Source organism: Octopus bimaculoides, chromosome 6, assembly GCF_046866305.1.
Source record: "Octopus bimaculoides isolate indiv1 chromosome 6, ASM4686630v1, whole genome shotgun sequence".
NCBI lineage: Eukaryota > Metazoa > Mollusca > Cephalopoda > Octopoda > Octopodidae > Octopus > Octopus bimaculoides.
Genome location: NC_142933.1, coordinates 75,374,836 through 75,388,097, shown reverse-complemented (window position 1 = coordinate 75,388,097; position 13,262 = coordinate 75,374,836). Strand labels below are relative to the sequence as shown.

The following is a 13,262-nucleotide window of genomic DNA, read 5'->3' as shown; positions in this document are numbered from 1 at the left end:
TCATTGCAAAGAAAAATCGTCTTCTCTGCTCTTATCCCTTCAGAATTGACAAATTTAAACATAATTCAAATACTAACATTAGTTCAATCTACTATAACTGTCCCAAAATTTGAGACTTTATATTTCTGTTAGAAATTATATTGACGTTTAGCACCAGGTCAGCCTTACTTGAACAGACATGATTAAAGACTTTCTAACCGTGACTATCCCGTTGCTTTAACACAGTGTATGTAGCATTACACGCAATACACCCTTTCTTTTCTCCTAAGAGAAAACGGTGTTAGGTGGTAAAGATTTTGCTGCTATTTCTAGAAAGTAGAGTAACTACGTAGAGGTACCAATGATCATTCATTTTACGGTGATGAATTCAAAAGATAATACAATCTAAAACGAGAATTATTTCACTTTATTTACGCGGTAACTAACCTTTGAATGGAAGCATGCAAAGTACCAGAATCTTTTGGAAGGTTGCAGAGAGAAAGATTGGCAGGCATGGCTATTCCAAGTTGAAGTTGGCTGCAGAGGATTCACTGCCCAGTCAGTATGGAGAATGCTCGCAGCCACTAAAATAAAAGGAAAAAAGAGAAAAAGTAGCTCTGTACAGGATGGGAAAGACAACAGAAGGAGTCTCTTGCTGGTTATAGAGCAGTGGTTTCCAAACTTTTTGGGAGCTGTCACCCTCTTGGCACCCAGGCTACATTCCTAGCACCCTCCTCCCAACTTACCACCACAAATATAGACCTCTTTCTGAAGCAAATTCAAAACAGCTGCATTTCACAAATAAAACTTAACCTAATTAACCTATTATTTTGTTGTTTTTGATTACCCCATTATCACCCCACTTTTCTTCAATGCCCCCTTGGAACTTTCTACCGCCCTTAGGAGGCAGTACCACCCACTTTGGGAACCACTGTTATAGAGTAAGAGAGAGTAGTTAAGCTGCAAACCAGGAAGTGATATGAGCAGTGATTTAGCCAACACTGGTGACCCAATTGAGGGAGGATGTTATAGTTCAGGGTCAAAACACGTTGAATACTGTCTGATGATATCAATTCTTCCTGGTCAAAAACTGCATTCACCAAAGGTGAAGATAAAGCATTTCCTTTTTAGATGTAATCATTGTCAAATTACGTCTATATGTTTGGGGATACAAAAAGGAAAATAGAACTCAAAACATGAGTGTGTGTGTGTATGTATATATATTTTTTATTAATAATCGACAGAAGTGCCAACACACAAAACTCTTAGTCTTTGAGTCACTCTGTAATTTCTGCCAATTATTAATAAAATATACATATATATGCTCATGGCGAAGAGATAAGGTGCAAGCGTATTGCCTTGTAATACTCCGGCTTTGACTTCAAAGTATTCTGTCTCTCCACCAAGAGTGATCATTTTTGCTCTGGTGTTCTCATACAGCTTACTAATTGCTCTCAGAATTCTTGGTGGAATATCATATGCTTTAAGTATCTTCATCATCATTTCTCTATGTACCGAATCAAAAACCTTTTTAAAGTCTACATAGATAATGATAGCCTTCCTGTTATGGCTCTTAACTCTCTCTATCAGTCTTCTGGCAACTGAAGGAAGATGGAATTCCATACTCAATATCATGGAAAATCTTCCACTGTCTGGGTCCGTACATCAATAGAATGAAACATTGCAAGTTATGTGTAACCGAACACATGGAAATCCTTGTGTGATGGAAATATTTGTGTGATGGATGGTTTCTTTTGTTCTTTAACTCCAGTTCAGTCCTGATTGAGCAGGCCTAATACAGTATTGAATCACTTATTTGGCTTCCAGAAATACTGTGCAATATTCTGTACCCTGCATTGAGGAAACAGGCCCTGTTTTGAAGCTGGTTAATTTGCATGTGGTGTGTTAAAATAATTTAATACATTACCTTTTTTAAGTGGATTGTTGAAAATTAAACATGCTCTGCTTTAAAGTGTATAAATTTGTACCTGCATCTGTTAAATAAAATTGAAGTTTTAACTTTTTCTTCATTTAATTTTTATCTTAGAAATATAATACGGTGTACATAGTACAATATGATATATTTTTAAAATTTCAAGTGGATTAATAAATATCAAACAGACTCTGCTTTCTAAGTGTATTAATTCGAATTTCTTAAATGCAGTTTGGTTCTTTACTTTTCATAGTTTATTTTATATTTTAGGTTTATTCTTAAGCTGTCTACTGAAAATCCAGAAACCCAGGCCAATTCCGGTCTAAAGCTTGCCAAATATTTGGTCTGGTACTCTATAAAAGGCATTCCAGTGATTTCTTTCTAGCATTACATTTCCATGTCTACATTATACAATGTCTCCCTTCCTTTTCATGTCAGTAGCATGCAGTTACGCTGGGACACAAACCCGGGAAGGTTTAGTCTAGCAAATCTTTATATTGGTAAAATTTAGAAAAACATTTTTTCAGAAGCATTTTGTGTCATTCTTTATATCTGCTGCCGAGACTTCATTACCACTAATTTCTATAACTATAGCATTTTCACTTATTCTTTTCAATCCTATGTAATCCACACTCTCGAAAATATATTTCTGCAAAATGTTATCGAAAAATATGGGTAAAGAAAGAAACAGCAAAAAAAAAGTTATAAGGAAATGTGAATTTTCCGAAACTCCTCTCCCAACCCTTGGAAAAACTTTTTCACAACAAATTCAGATATATAGAAAATTTCATTAAAAAATATCCATTTGGCTGGAAGTTATGAGGAAACAAAATCGGATGGCAGTAGTGAGGGGGGGGGTACACGTCTTGGTATGTCACATATGTGTGTGTTGTTGGCACTCCGTCGCTTACGACGTCGAGGGTTCCAGTTGATCCGATCAATGGAACAGCCTGCTCGTGAAATTAACGTGCAAGTGGCTGAGCACTCCACAGACACGTGTACTCTTAACGTAGTTCTCGGGGAGATTCAGCGTGACACAGTGTGACAAGGCTGACCCTTTGAATTACAGGTACAACAGAAACAGGAAGTAAGAGTGAGAGAATGTTGTGGTGGAAGAGTACAGCAGGGTTCGTCACCATCCCCTGCCGGAGCCTTGTAGAGCTTTAGGTGTTTTCGCTCAATAAACACTCCCAACGCCCGGTCTGGGAATCGAAACCACGATCCTACGACCGCGAGTCCGCTGCCTTAACCACTGGGCAATTGTGCCTCCACATGTCACATATATAATGCCCATATACTGCATACTGCGATAACCAATAAAATAGAAATAAAATTTTAAGATTTATCCTTTCTGTGCGAACCGGTACCAAATGATCCAAAGCCCGGTGGTTGGGGACACCTGTTTAGTGGAGGATATAGGGTTGGCTGAGGAAGGTGTTATTTAAAGGGATGTCAACAACTAAGGGAGATAATTTACGAAACTTCTTCCTATTCTCGAACCGGACCTATTTTCTGTTGACGGAATATCGCGGTTATTTTTAAAAAGATATGAAACCCCAACACTATATTGGATACGCTTAACAATTAAAGTAATCATGAGTGGACGTTTATTAAACCGTTCTGCAAAATCCTCACGGTTTTCGTAAGTTTATGAGAAGTTTTTTTTTTTTAAAGTATTCATTTTATGTAATGGAATTCAAATTAAAGATAAAAAGTATAGAGATTTCACGGCAGTTGTATTGTTTTCAACTGTGTATCATGTTATAGGAATATTAATTATGACGATATTTACTTAATACTTAAATGTACTTAAAGGTTTAACTATGTTTCGAATATACAGGTAACGATTCGAAACAGGAAGGTGATTGTACCTAAAATTTGTTTCTGCGATCCAGAAATGTTTTGATATATTATCACTGAATTGACTATTGTTCATTTAGTTGAACACTTTCTTTGAATTCTAGTAATTATGTGAAATAATAATAATAATAATTAATTCGTTTTATTGGCCAGAAGGGCTAATATCAATCAAAAACATGTAAGGACAAAGACTGGCCAAAAGAATAAGTGAAAATGCTATAGTTATAGAAATAATAATAATAATAAGATGGCTATAAATAGTGTAATAGGTGTAATAACAAACTATTGTTAATAACAAACTAACGCAAACATTTTTAATTTCCATTAAATCTTCCTTATCTTTTTCTTGTACATTCGAATAAGATACCCATGTTTATAATACGATGATAATACGAACAAGATTTCCAGTGCTTCAGACCGATTTCTATAGGGTTCGGATTATCTTTGGTTCTGGCAGAATCGTAAGCGTTCCGGGCAAAATGCTTAGTGGCATTTCGTCCGTGTTTACGAGTTCAAATTCCGTCGAGGTCGACTTTGCCTTTCAGCATTTTGGGGGTCGATAAAATAAATATCAATTGATTATTGGGGACGATGTTATCGACTTACTCCTCACTCCGAAATTGTTGACCTTGTGCCAAAATTTGAAACCATTGAAACCTCAATCAGTGTTGCTTATAATAAATCATCAAATTTCATTTACTGCATGCGAATGTGACGAGTTGGCAGAATCGTTATAGCGTCGGAAAAACCTTCTTTATGTTATTTATTCCGGTCCATTTATGTGATGAGTTGAAATCTTTCCCTTCATTAACTTTACTTTTCATCTTTTCGAGGTCGATAAAATAAAGTACCAGTCAAGTATTGTTGGTCGATGGTATCTGATAAATCCTTCCCTAGACCTTAAGTCTAAATTAAAAATCAAAATGAATTGGACTTCCAGTATTAGTTTAGAAATATCTATGTGTCGATCATCAAGTCCGGAATTCTCGCATATTATAATCTTACACTATCTCTCTCTTTTACTTGTTTCAGTCATTTGACTGCTGCCATGCTGGAGCACCGCCTTTAGTCGAGAAAATCGACCCCAGGACTTATTCTTTGGAAGCCTAGTACTTATTCTATCGGACTCTTTTGCCGAACCGCTAAGTTATGGGGACGTAAACACACCAGCATCGGTTGTCAAGCGATGGGGTGGGGGACAAACACAGACACACAAACACGCATATATATATATACATATACACGATGGGCTTCTTTCAGTTTCCGTCTACTAAATCCACTCACAAGGCTTTGGTCGGCCCGAGGCTATAGTAGAAGACACTTGCCGAACGTGCCACGCAATGGGGCTGAACCCGGAACCATGTGGTTGGTAAGCAAGCTACTTACCACACAGTCACTCCTGCACCTAAAAAAAAAAAAAATCATGAGATATTTACGAATTGAATGTTTTTCGGGTACTAAATGCAGTTTCGCACCTCCCCTTGAAAAATGCATTAAAATTTTTTTTTTTTTTTTGATTCCTACGTTTTAGATGTCGGAGATTACGAATATGCCCCCCCCCCCCATTTTTTTTTAGTTTTACCCCCACCCAATTTAAAATTTTGATTTTGTTTACTTTAAAAGAGATTGTAGCGAATTGACGAACATGTGCAAATCGAAATTAAATATAGACAAAAACTTAAAGTGAAAAGAATTTGCGTTTATAATCGTAAATAATAATTGAATGTAAATTAAATATACACCATTTTATGAGAAACAAACTTTAATGCTTAATAATTAATGTTATAAAGTTTAATAAGGGGCTCAAATTTCACCCCCTCCCCCAGTTTAAAATTTTGAACTTTTTCATCCATTTATTTATTTGTCAATCTATTAATCCCTATCCGTTTATGGATCTAATTCAAAACGGGGGCGCCAGTATTTTCTTAACGAAACACTTTGAAACTTCGGCCACTGGTAGAATGTGTCATATAAAACATCTTTTTCTCTTAGTCTTCTTAAGAAAAATTATTATATTCCAACTTATTTCATGTTAAAGTTGTCGTATTTCTGTAATTTCAACCAATGACTGACGTCCATTCAGCCGAATACAGTAAGTGCTGACTACGTAAACAAACGATTCTGGCGGTGATAAAATTATTATTTCCTTGTCAAAAAATGGCTGAAGCATATTGGCAGTAGGGTTAGGGTTAGGCAGTAGCTAATAAACCTTTCATACAGTTCAGGCAGATGTTAACGAAATAAACACGCGTGAAAGAAAATGAAAAAAGCAAATGTTGTACACATACAGTTCAGGCAGATGTTAACGAAATTATATTAAAAGGAAAACAAACACACGTGTGTTGCCTCTCTGCAAAATGTCAGAAGTAATGGAGATTAAATACGCTTTACACTGCTTAAACTGGTAAAGGAGTAACTGTAAACAGCTGAATACTTGTCAGTGATTGGTTGAAATTATCGAAATAAGACAATTTTTTACATGAAATAACTTTGAATACAAAAATTTTTTTCTGTTCTGTAACACAAAATAGATAAGTATGTGAAGTTTGAAAGTCTTTCTGTACCAAAAACACTACATAAAACATAAATGAAAACTGGTGCCCCCGTTTTGAACTAGATCCCCGTTTATTCATAAAATATATTTTTCAACGAAATGTGGCGGTCCTATATAACTCCAGGAAAACATTCATATCTATCTCTTTATACACACATCTATATGCTTATTGAATTTAACATTTTGAAAACGTGGTTTCTTGCATATTCGGAATCTCCGTCATGCAAAACAGGAAAAAAAAATTGCGTAAAAAGTTCAAAATTTCGAGGTTGCACGGGATTAACAACAAATGGAATAGCTATACGAATCGTGCAGTATTATTTGAGTCACTCTTTAGGTACTATATCGACAACCTGTTGGTTTTCGAAACTGAACATAACTACACAAGTGTGCCCCGTCAACTTTGTTTCTGAAAATGGATATCTTTTTGGTAAAATTGTCTTCAAATACATTTCAGATGGTATAGATTATGGTTATATCGGAAATTGTTGCAAAAACTGTTTTGAAGAGGTCGGGGCGAAAGGAGTTTCGGATAATTCATACTGTTCGACTTTGTTTTCTCATGTTTTGATGCTGTAGGTTATAAATATTGAAAACAATGTACTTTTGAAGACTATTTCATCCTTTCCCCTCTGGAACTCGGTAAATGAATATTTTTTTTTTAACATTATGAAATTTTCCAGGCCTGTAACATTATCAAACACCCACACCAACAAATTCATCGCTGATAATTTTTTGCGGAGTTTCCAATCAGGACGCCCACTAAGTTGGATCTTCTCTCTTTTAACGATGGGATGGGTGTTTCCATTTCTTTTTTACTACTGTCTACAAAATGATGGGAAGAAGCTTTTTACAAAAAAAAATTTTGCGAAAAGTTTTGATTTTTTTTTTGCACTCCCAATTTCAGTAAAAAAAAAAAAAAAAAAGATTTGAAAATATTTTCAGAAGGAAAGGTGTGAGATTTAATTATTTTTTTGTTTTCAAGTTATGCCGGTTTTTCTGGAAAATTTTTTTTTTCATTATAATTGCAATCTATCAAAACGTATGAGGAAACAAAAGTCGAGGTACGTCCGATATCCCATCCCCCCTTGCCATTTTTTTCACAACAAATTTCAATATAATCATAATCTACACCATCTAAAAGCCATTTGTAGAAAATCCCATTAGAAAATACTTATTCCCAGAAAATTATGAGGAAACAAAGAGGTGTGTGAATTATTCAAAACCACTCTCACTCCACTTCAACAAAAATTTTCACAACAATTTCCAATGTAATTTTAATCTACTCCCCCTGAAAGGTTTTTGTAGAAAATTTTATTAAAAAATATTAAAATTTTTCAGAAAGTTATGAGGAAACAAATTCAGAGTGGGGGCATAATTGTGTAGTTATACTTGAAACTGAAACTATATAATTCGTCACTTGAATATCTATTGGATTATGACATTAAAAAAATGCTTACATCTTACCGTTAATTCCTGTCTTTTATTCAGGATATGTATAAGTTTATTGTTCATGTAGTAAGCTATGAAATTCTTAGGGTTTCATATGGGTTTGCAATATTCTGTTGGTAAAATTTTGCTTGACCTGTATTATGGATTGGTTGGAACAATGGTTCCCAATGTGGGGTCCACAGAGCCTTGGTGGTCTGTGAACTAAATTCAAAATTTCATATATATATATATATATATATATATATATATATATATATACACATAAGGATAAGCATATTAAAAGGGGTCAGTGGGAAAACTCATTTAAATAAAAGGGTTGGGAGCCACTGGGTTAGAACATCATGCAAAATGCCTTGTGGTGTTTATTCTTGCTCTTTATTTTCTGAGTTCAAAATTCCACAGATGTCAACTTTGCTTTTATCCTTTTGGGAATATAATAAAGTACCAGTCATGTACTAGGGGTGGGGTGGAGGGTGGGGGTGATGTAATTGATTAACCTCCTTCTCTAAAATTGCTGGTCTTGTCCCAAAATTTGAAACCATTATAAAATTGCAGCTCTGTGTTATGAATTCAAATATCACCAAGATCAACTTTGCCTTTTATCCTTTAAAAGTCAATAAAATAGGTACCAGTTGAGCTCTGGGGTTGATGTAATTAACTAGCATCCTGCCCCAAAATTTCAGGCCTTGTGCCTACTGTAGAAAGGATTATTATTATTATTATTATTATTGAGGTTGTGAGCTGGTAGAATTGTTAGTATGCCAGGTAACATGCTTAGCAGTATTTCATCTGTCCTTACATTCTGAGTTCAAATTCTGCCATGGTTGACTTTGCCTTCATCCTTTCAGGGTCGATAAAATAAATATCAGTTGAGTACTGGGGTTGATGTAATCGACTAGCCTCTCCCCCAAAATTTCAGGCCTTGTGCATATAGTAGAAAAGATTATTATTATTAAGAGAGTATTGTAGTTCGCTTGAAGCATTGTGTATTGTTTGTAAAGAATAAAAAGTTTAGAATGGTACAACAATGCACTAAAGAACAAAAAAAAACAACAAAAAACAAAAACGGGACTATATACCTGTTGTAATTTGGTTATTTATAGTCCGATGATATTTCGGAATTACAATTCCTTCTTCAGATCTTCTTAGCTGGAGTCTCTGCTAAACTTTTTATTCTTTATTATTATTATTATGTTTTTTCTTCTTTCAGTTTTGTTTCTATTTTTTTGCTGACTGTCTTCCAGAGACCTAGGGCAAAGAAAATCACTGTATACATTGATAGGCCATTAGAATAAGCACACCAGATTGTTATTTACAAAGTTATGTGAAAGAAAAAAATGACATGGGTTGTAATCATTCTCACAGCAACAATATTCTTCTCAATATGTGTGATGTACCAGTTAAAACAATCTTTTGCACTTATTGCATGGATGGCAAGTCAAGGATCTGAAAGTGAAGGAGTAAGGATCTATTAAGATACTAGATACGGTTGATGTTCAACTTGACCTTCTATTATAAGTTGATGCCTGCAGAGAAGGATTTGTGTGAAGTGTACTAGGTATTTGGTGATACATAGCATAAATGATGGGAGGAGGAAAGATAGGGACATTAGGTATCTGGATCAGTGATGGTCTGTAGCATACTAGTTCAAAAGTGCATAATCTATTATTATAGCAAGTGTAGGAGAAGTAGAGGAAAGAAATAGCACATCTATGAGTAGTTTTAGCATATTGGTAAATGAGTTTTACTAATCTGCCAAATGGCTAGTGTTTTTTTTTTTGCTCAAATGTGTGTAGCAACAGTTAGACACTGAAGATTGGTTGCAGAGAACTGGTAAATCTGTGACCAGTTCTATGTATCAAAGGTTTTGGGCTGTTAGGAAGTAAATAATGTAAAGTTGACTGTTAAACCAGACAATTTGATAAGGATACAAACTCGTGAGTTGTGGCTAACCAGTGTACTCATTGATCCAGTGAGTAGCCCAGCTAGACATCAATGACTTCAGATGGGCATCTTGAAATCTTATACTTACTAGGAAAGGGACCAAATCCTGAACTGAAGAGAAAAACCCTTTAGATTTTGTGCTAACTTATAAAGCTGTCTCTCAAGGCAAGGGGTCATTGGAGCAGTGTTTATAAAAAGACAATGTTATTCTTAAACTGCCTATTCTTAATATTGTAACAATGGAAACTCTAAGGCTCCCAAAAGTCATAAAGTGGTTTTAAATCATGTTATGTATCAACTAATCATGTTATGTATCAACTATTCCGTTTAACAAAAAAAAAAAAAGAAAAGAAAAGAAAGGTTATGGTGTTTTATTGAGGTACCAACCCTAATGAACTTATTGTATAAATATAGAATTGCATCTGTTCTCTGCTGGTCATTTACATTTCACACTGATTAAGTTCTTAGATGGATCCCTTTACTACAACGATAGATGGCACCTATGCAAACACTTCACAATGACCCTTATAGAAGTCAGTTGACTGGTCACTGCTATCTATGGCAAAACATTCTTCCTCTTACAATGCTTGTAGAAAAATCGCCCACTCTTACAACTGGGCAGCTCTTATCTAGCACTGTAACTGGTGTAAGACTATCATCAAATTTCTAAAGTTTTATTTCTTTAACATTTATCTTATTACAGAAAACGGCCGGTTGCTAAAAGAGAATTTAAGTTTACTTCCCCTACCAAGAAAACATCTCTGGATAAGGTTTGTGAAATATTCTATATTTTTTATTAGTTATTTCAACCGTGACAACCTATCATCATCATCATCATCATCTTTTATGTCCATTTGTGTATGTTGCCATGAGTTAAATCTTATTTGGAATTACTACTCTTCTAGATGAGTTTGAGATCATGTTTGACTCCCACATCACATTTTTGACATGGTTTCTACAACTGGCTACCCTCCCTGTTGCTAATCATTTTTACATAGTATATCGAGTGCATTTTATTATCATAACATTCCACTTAGTCTGTCTTGTGTCCAACAAAGTCAGAGATCTCTGTATCTATGTCATCTCTGTTCATTCATTTCCTGGCACCAAACAGGTTATCTTACTTTTGGCAATCTGAAAAGACAGAGAATCCTCTCTTTTCTCTGTTGTCTGCATTCATTCTTTCCTTTTTTGCCTTCCCTCACTATAGGGCAGGAAGGGAGCCAGAGCAAGGGGCTGCTAGAAGAGAGAGAGAGAGAGAGAGAGTGTGTGTGAGAGAGAGAGATATGCTGTGAAGCTTGTTGTAAGGAGATAGAATAAAAACAACATAGTTGAGTGAGTGATGGAAGAAGACCAGAACAAAAGTGAGATTGGAGAGAGAGAAATAGAGAAAAGCATGGAAATAGGAGGGAGAGGGTGATAAAAGAGAGAGTAACTAAGAAGTGAGTGAGAGTGATAAATAACAAAGTGATGGTTGTTGGTAAACAGATTGAATAGCAACAGCACGAGTGGCTGTGTAGTTGAGAAGTTCATTTTGCAACCCAATCACATGACTTCCGATTCTGTCGTGCTGCATGGTACCTTAGGCAAGTGTCTGCTGCTATAGCTCTGGACCAACCAAAGCATAGTGAGTGCATGGAAAGAAGACTGTTGTATGTAAACACACACACATACACACTCAAGCACATACACATATATGTAGGTACAAGCATGGCTGTGTGGTAATAAGTTTGCTTCCCAACCAAATGGTTCCAGGTTCAGTCCCACTGTGTGGCACCTTGGGCAAGTGTCTTCTGCTAGGGCCTTGGGCCAACCAAAGCCTTGTGAGTGGATTTGGTAGAGGGAAATTGAAAGAAGTCTTTCATATGTGTTTGTGTGTCTGTGTTTGTCCCCCACCATTGTTTGACAACTGGTGTTGGTTGTTTATATCCCCGTAACTTAGCAGTTCAGCAAAAGGGGCCGGTAGAATAAGTACCAGGATAATATATATATATACACATTTATAAGTACTGGGGTTGATTCATTCGACTAAGAATTCTTCAAGGTGGTGCCCTGGCATGACCGCATGATACAAGTAAAAGATATAGAGATGTGTTGTGTGTGTTTGTGTCTTTTTGTCCTGAAATTGCACAAAAATTGTCAACGAATGTCACCATCATCATCATCATCATCATCATCATCGTTTAACGTCCGCTTTCCATGCTAGCATGGGTTGGACGATTTGACTGAGGACTGGTGAAACCGGATGGCAACACCAGGCTCCAGTCTGATTTGGCAGAGTTTCTACAGCTGGATGCCCTTCCTAACGCCAACCACTCAGAGAGTGTAGTGGGTGCTTTTACGTGTCACCCGCACGAAAACGGCCACGCTCGAAATGGTGTCTTTTATGTGCCACCCGCACAAGCCAGTCCAGGGGCACTGGCAACGATCTCGCTCGAAAATCCTACAGGAGCCAGTCAGGCGGTACTGGCAATGGCCACGCTCAAAATGGTGCATCTCATGTGCCACCCGCACAAGAACCAGTCCAGGGGCACTGGCAACGATCTTACTTGGCTTGCCGGGTCTTCTCACGCACAGCACATTTCCAAAGGTCTCGGTCAGTAGTCATCGCCTCGGTGAGGCCCAATGTACGAAGGTCTTGCCTCATCACCTCAGCCCAGGTCTTCCTGGGCCTACCTCTTCCACGGGTTCCCTCAACTGTTAGGGTGTGGCACTTTTTCACGCAGCTATCCTCATCCATTCTCACCACATGTCCATACCAGCGCAATCGTCTCTCTTGCACGCCACAACTGATGCTTCTAATGTTCAGCTTTTCTCTCAAGATACTTACACTCTGACGGGTATTCACATTGACATTACACATCCAACGGAGCATACTGGCTTCATTCCTTGCGAACTTACGTATGTCCTCAGCAGTTACAGCCCATGTTTCACTGCCATGTAGCATGGTTGTTCGTACGCATGCGTCATACAGTCTGCCTTTTACTCTGAGTGAGAGTCCCTTTGTCGCCAGCAGGGGTAAGAGCTCTCTAAACTTTGCCCAGGCTATTCTTATTCTAGCAGCTCATACAAGTGGTGTAATTTCTTTGCACTCTTCTATGGAAACATGTGGCCCTTGTGCTGCTTGTGTCTGTAGAGGTACATGATCCTTACAAGCATAGAAAAATAGGCATTAAAATGATAATAATGATGCATATGTGTGAATGGTTGTGTGTGTGTACAAATTTGTGTTTATTTATATATTTCATGCTTCTCACCATTTGATTGAAGTGGCGCTGTTGACATTCTTTGTTGAAATTTTGAGTAGTTGCTGTGTGCTTTTGAAAACATATAGAATCTTTTGAAAAATAGGTAAGGGTTGGTGACAAGGAGAGGATCAGGCCTAAAATCTTGCCTTAAATACAACTCCATTTTAACCCTTGCTTACAAAGAAAAATAATAAATAAATAAAAACAAAAAAAACAACAACAAAAAACAGGTGTTAAATGAACAAAGATACACCTTATCTTTGTATTCAATGCACCTCATATATAATTTTTA

The 13,262-nt window shown here is 36.6% G+C and overlaps 1 protein-coding gene across 2 annotated transcripts in view; it reads left to right on the top strand.

Annotated features, from left to right (window-relative positions):
* Positions 1 to 3,364: 3,364 nt before the first annotated feature.
* The window catches only part of LOC106880062 (uncharacterized), a 32,640-nt gene continuing 22,742 nt past the window's right edge, over positions 3,365 to 13,262 (top strand). For both annotated transcript variants that reach the window (XM_014929868.3, XM_014929867.3), the window contains exons 1-2: positions 3,365 to 3,554; positions 10,426 to 10,492. In XM_014929868.3, the coding sequence (XP_014785354.1) occupies positions 3,508 to 3,554; positions 10,426 to 10,492 (114 nt within the window). In that variant the 5' untranslated portion in view covers positions 3,365 to 3,507. The remainder of the gene's footprint in view (positions 3,555 to 10,425; positions 10,493 to 13,262) is intronic.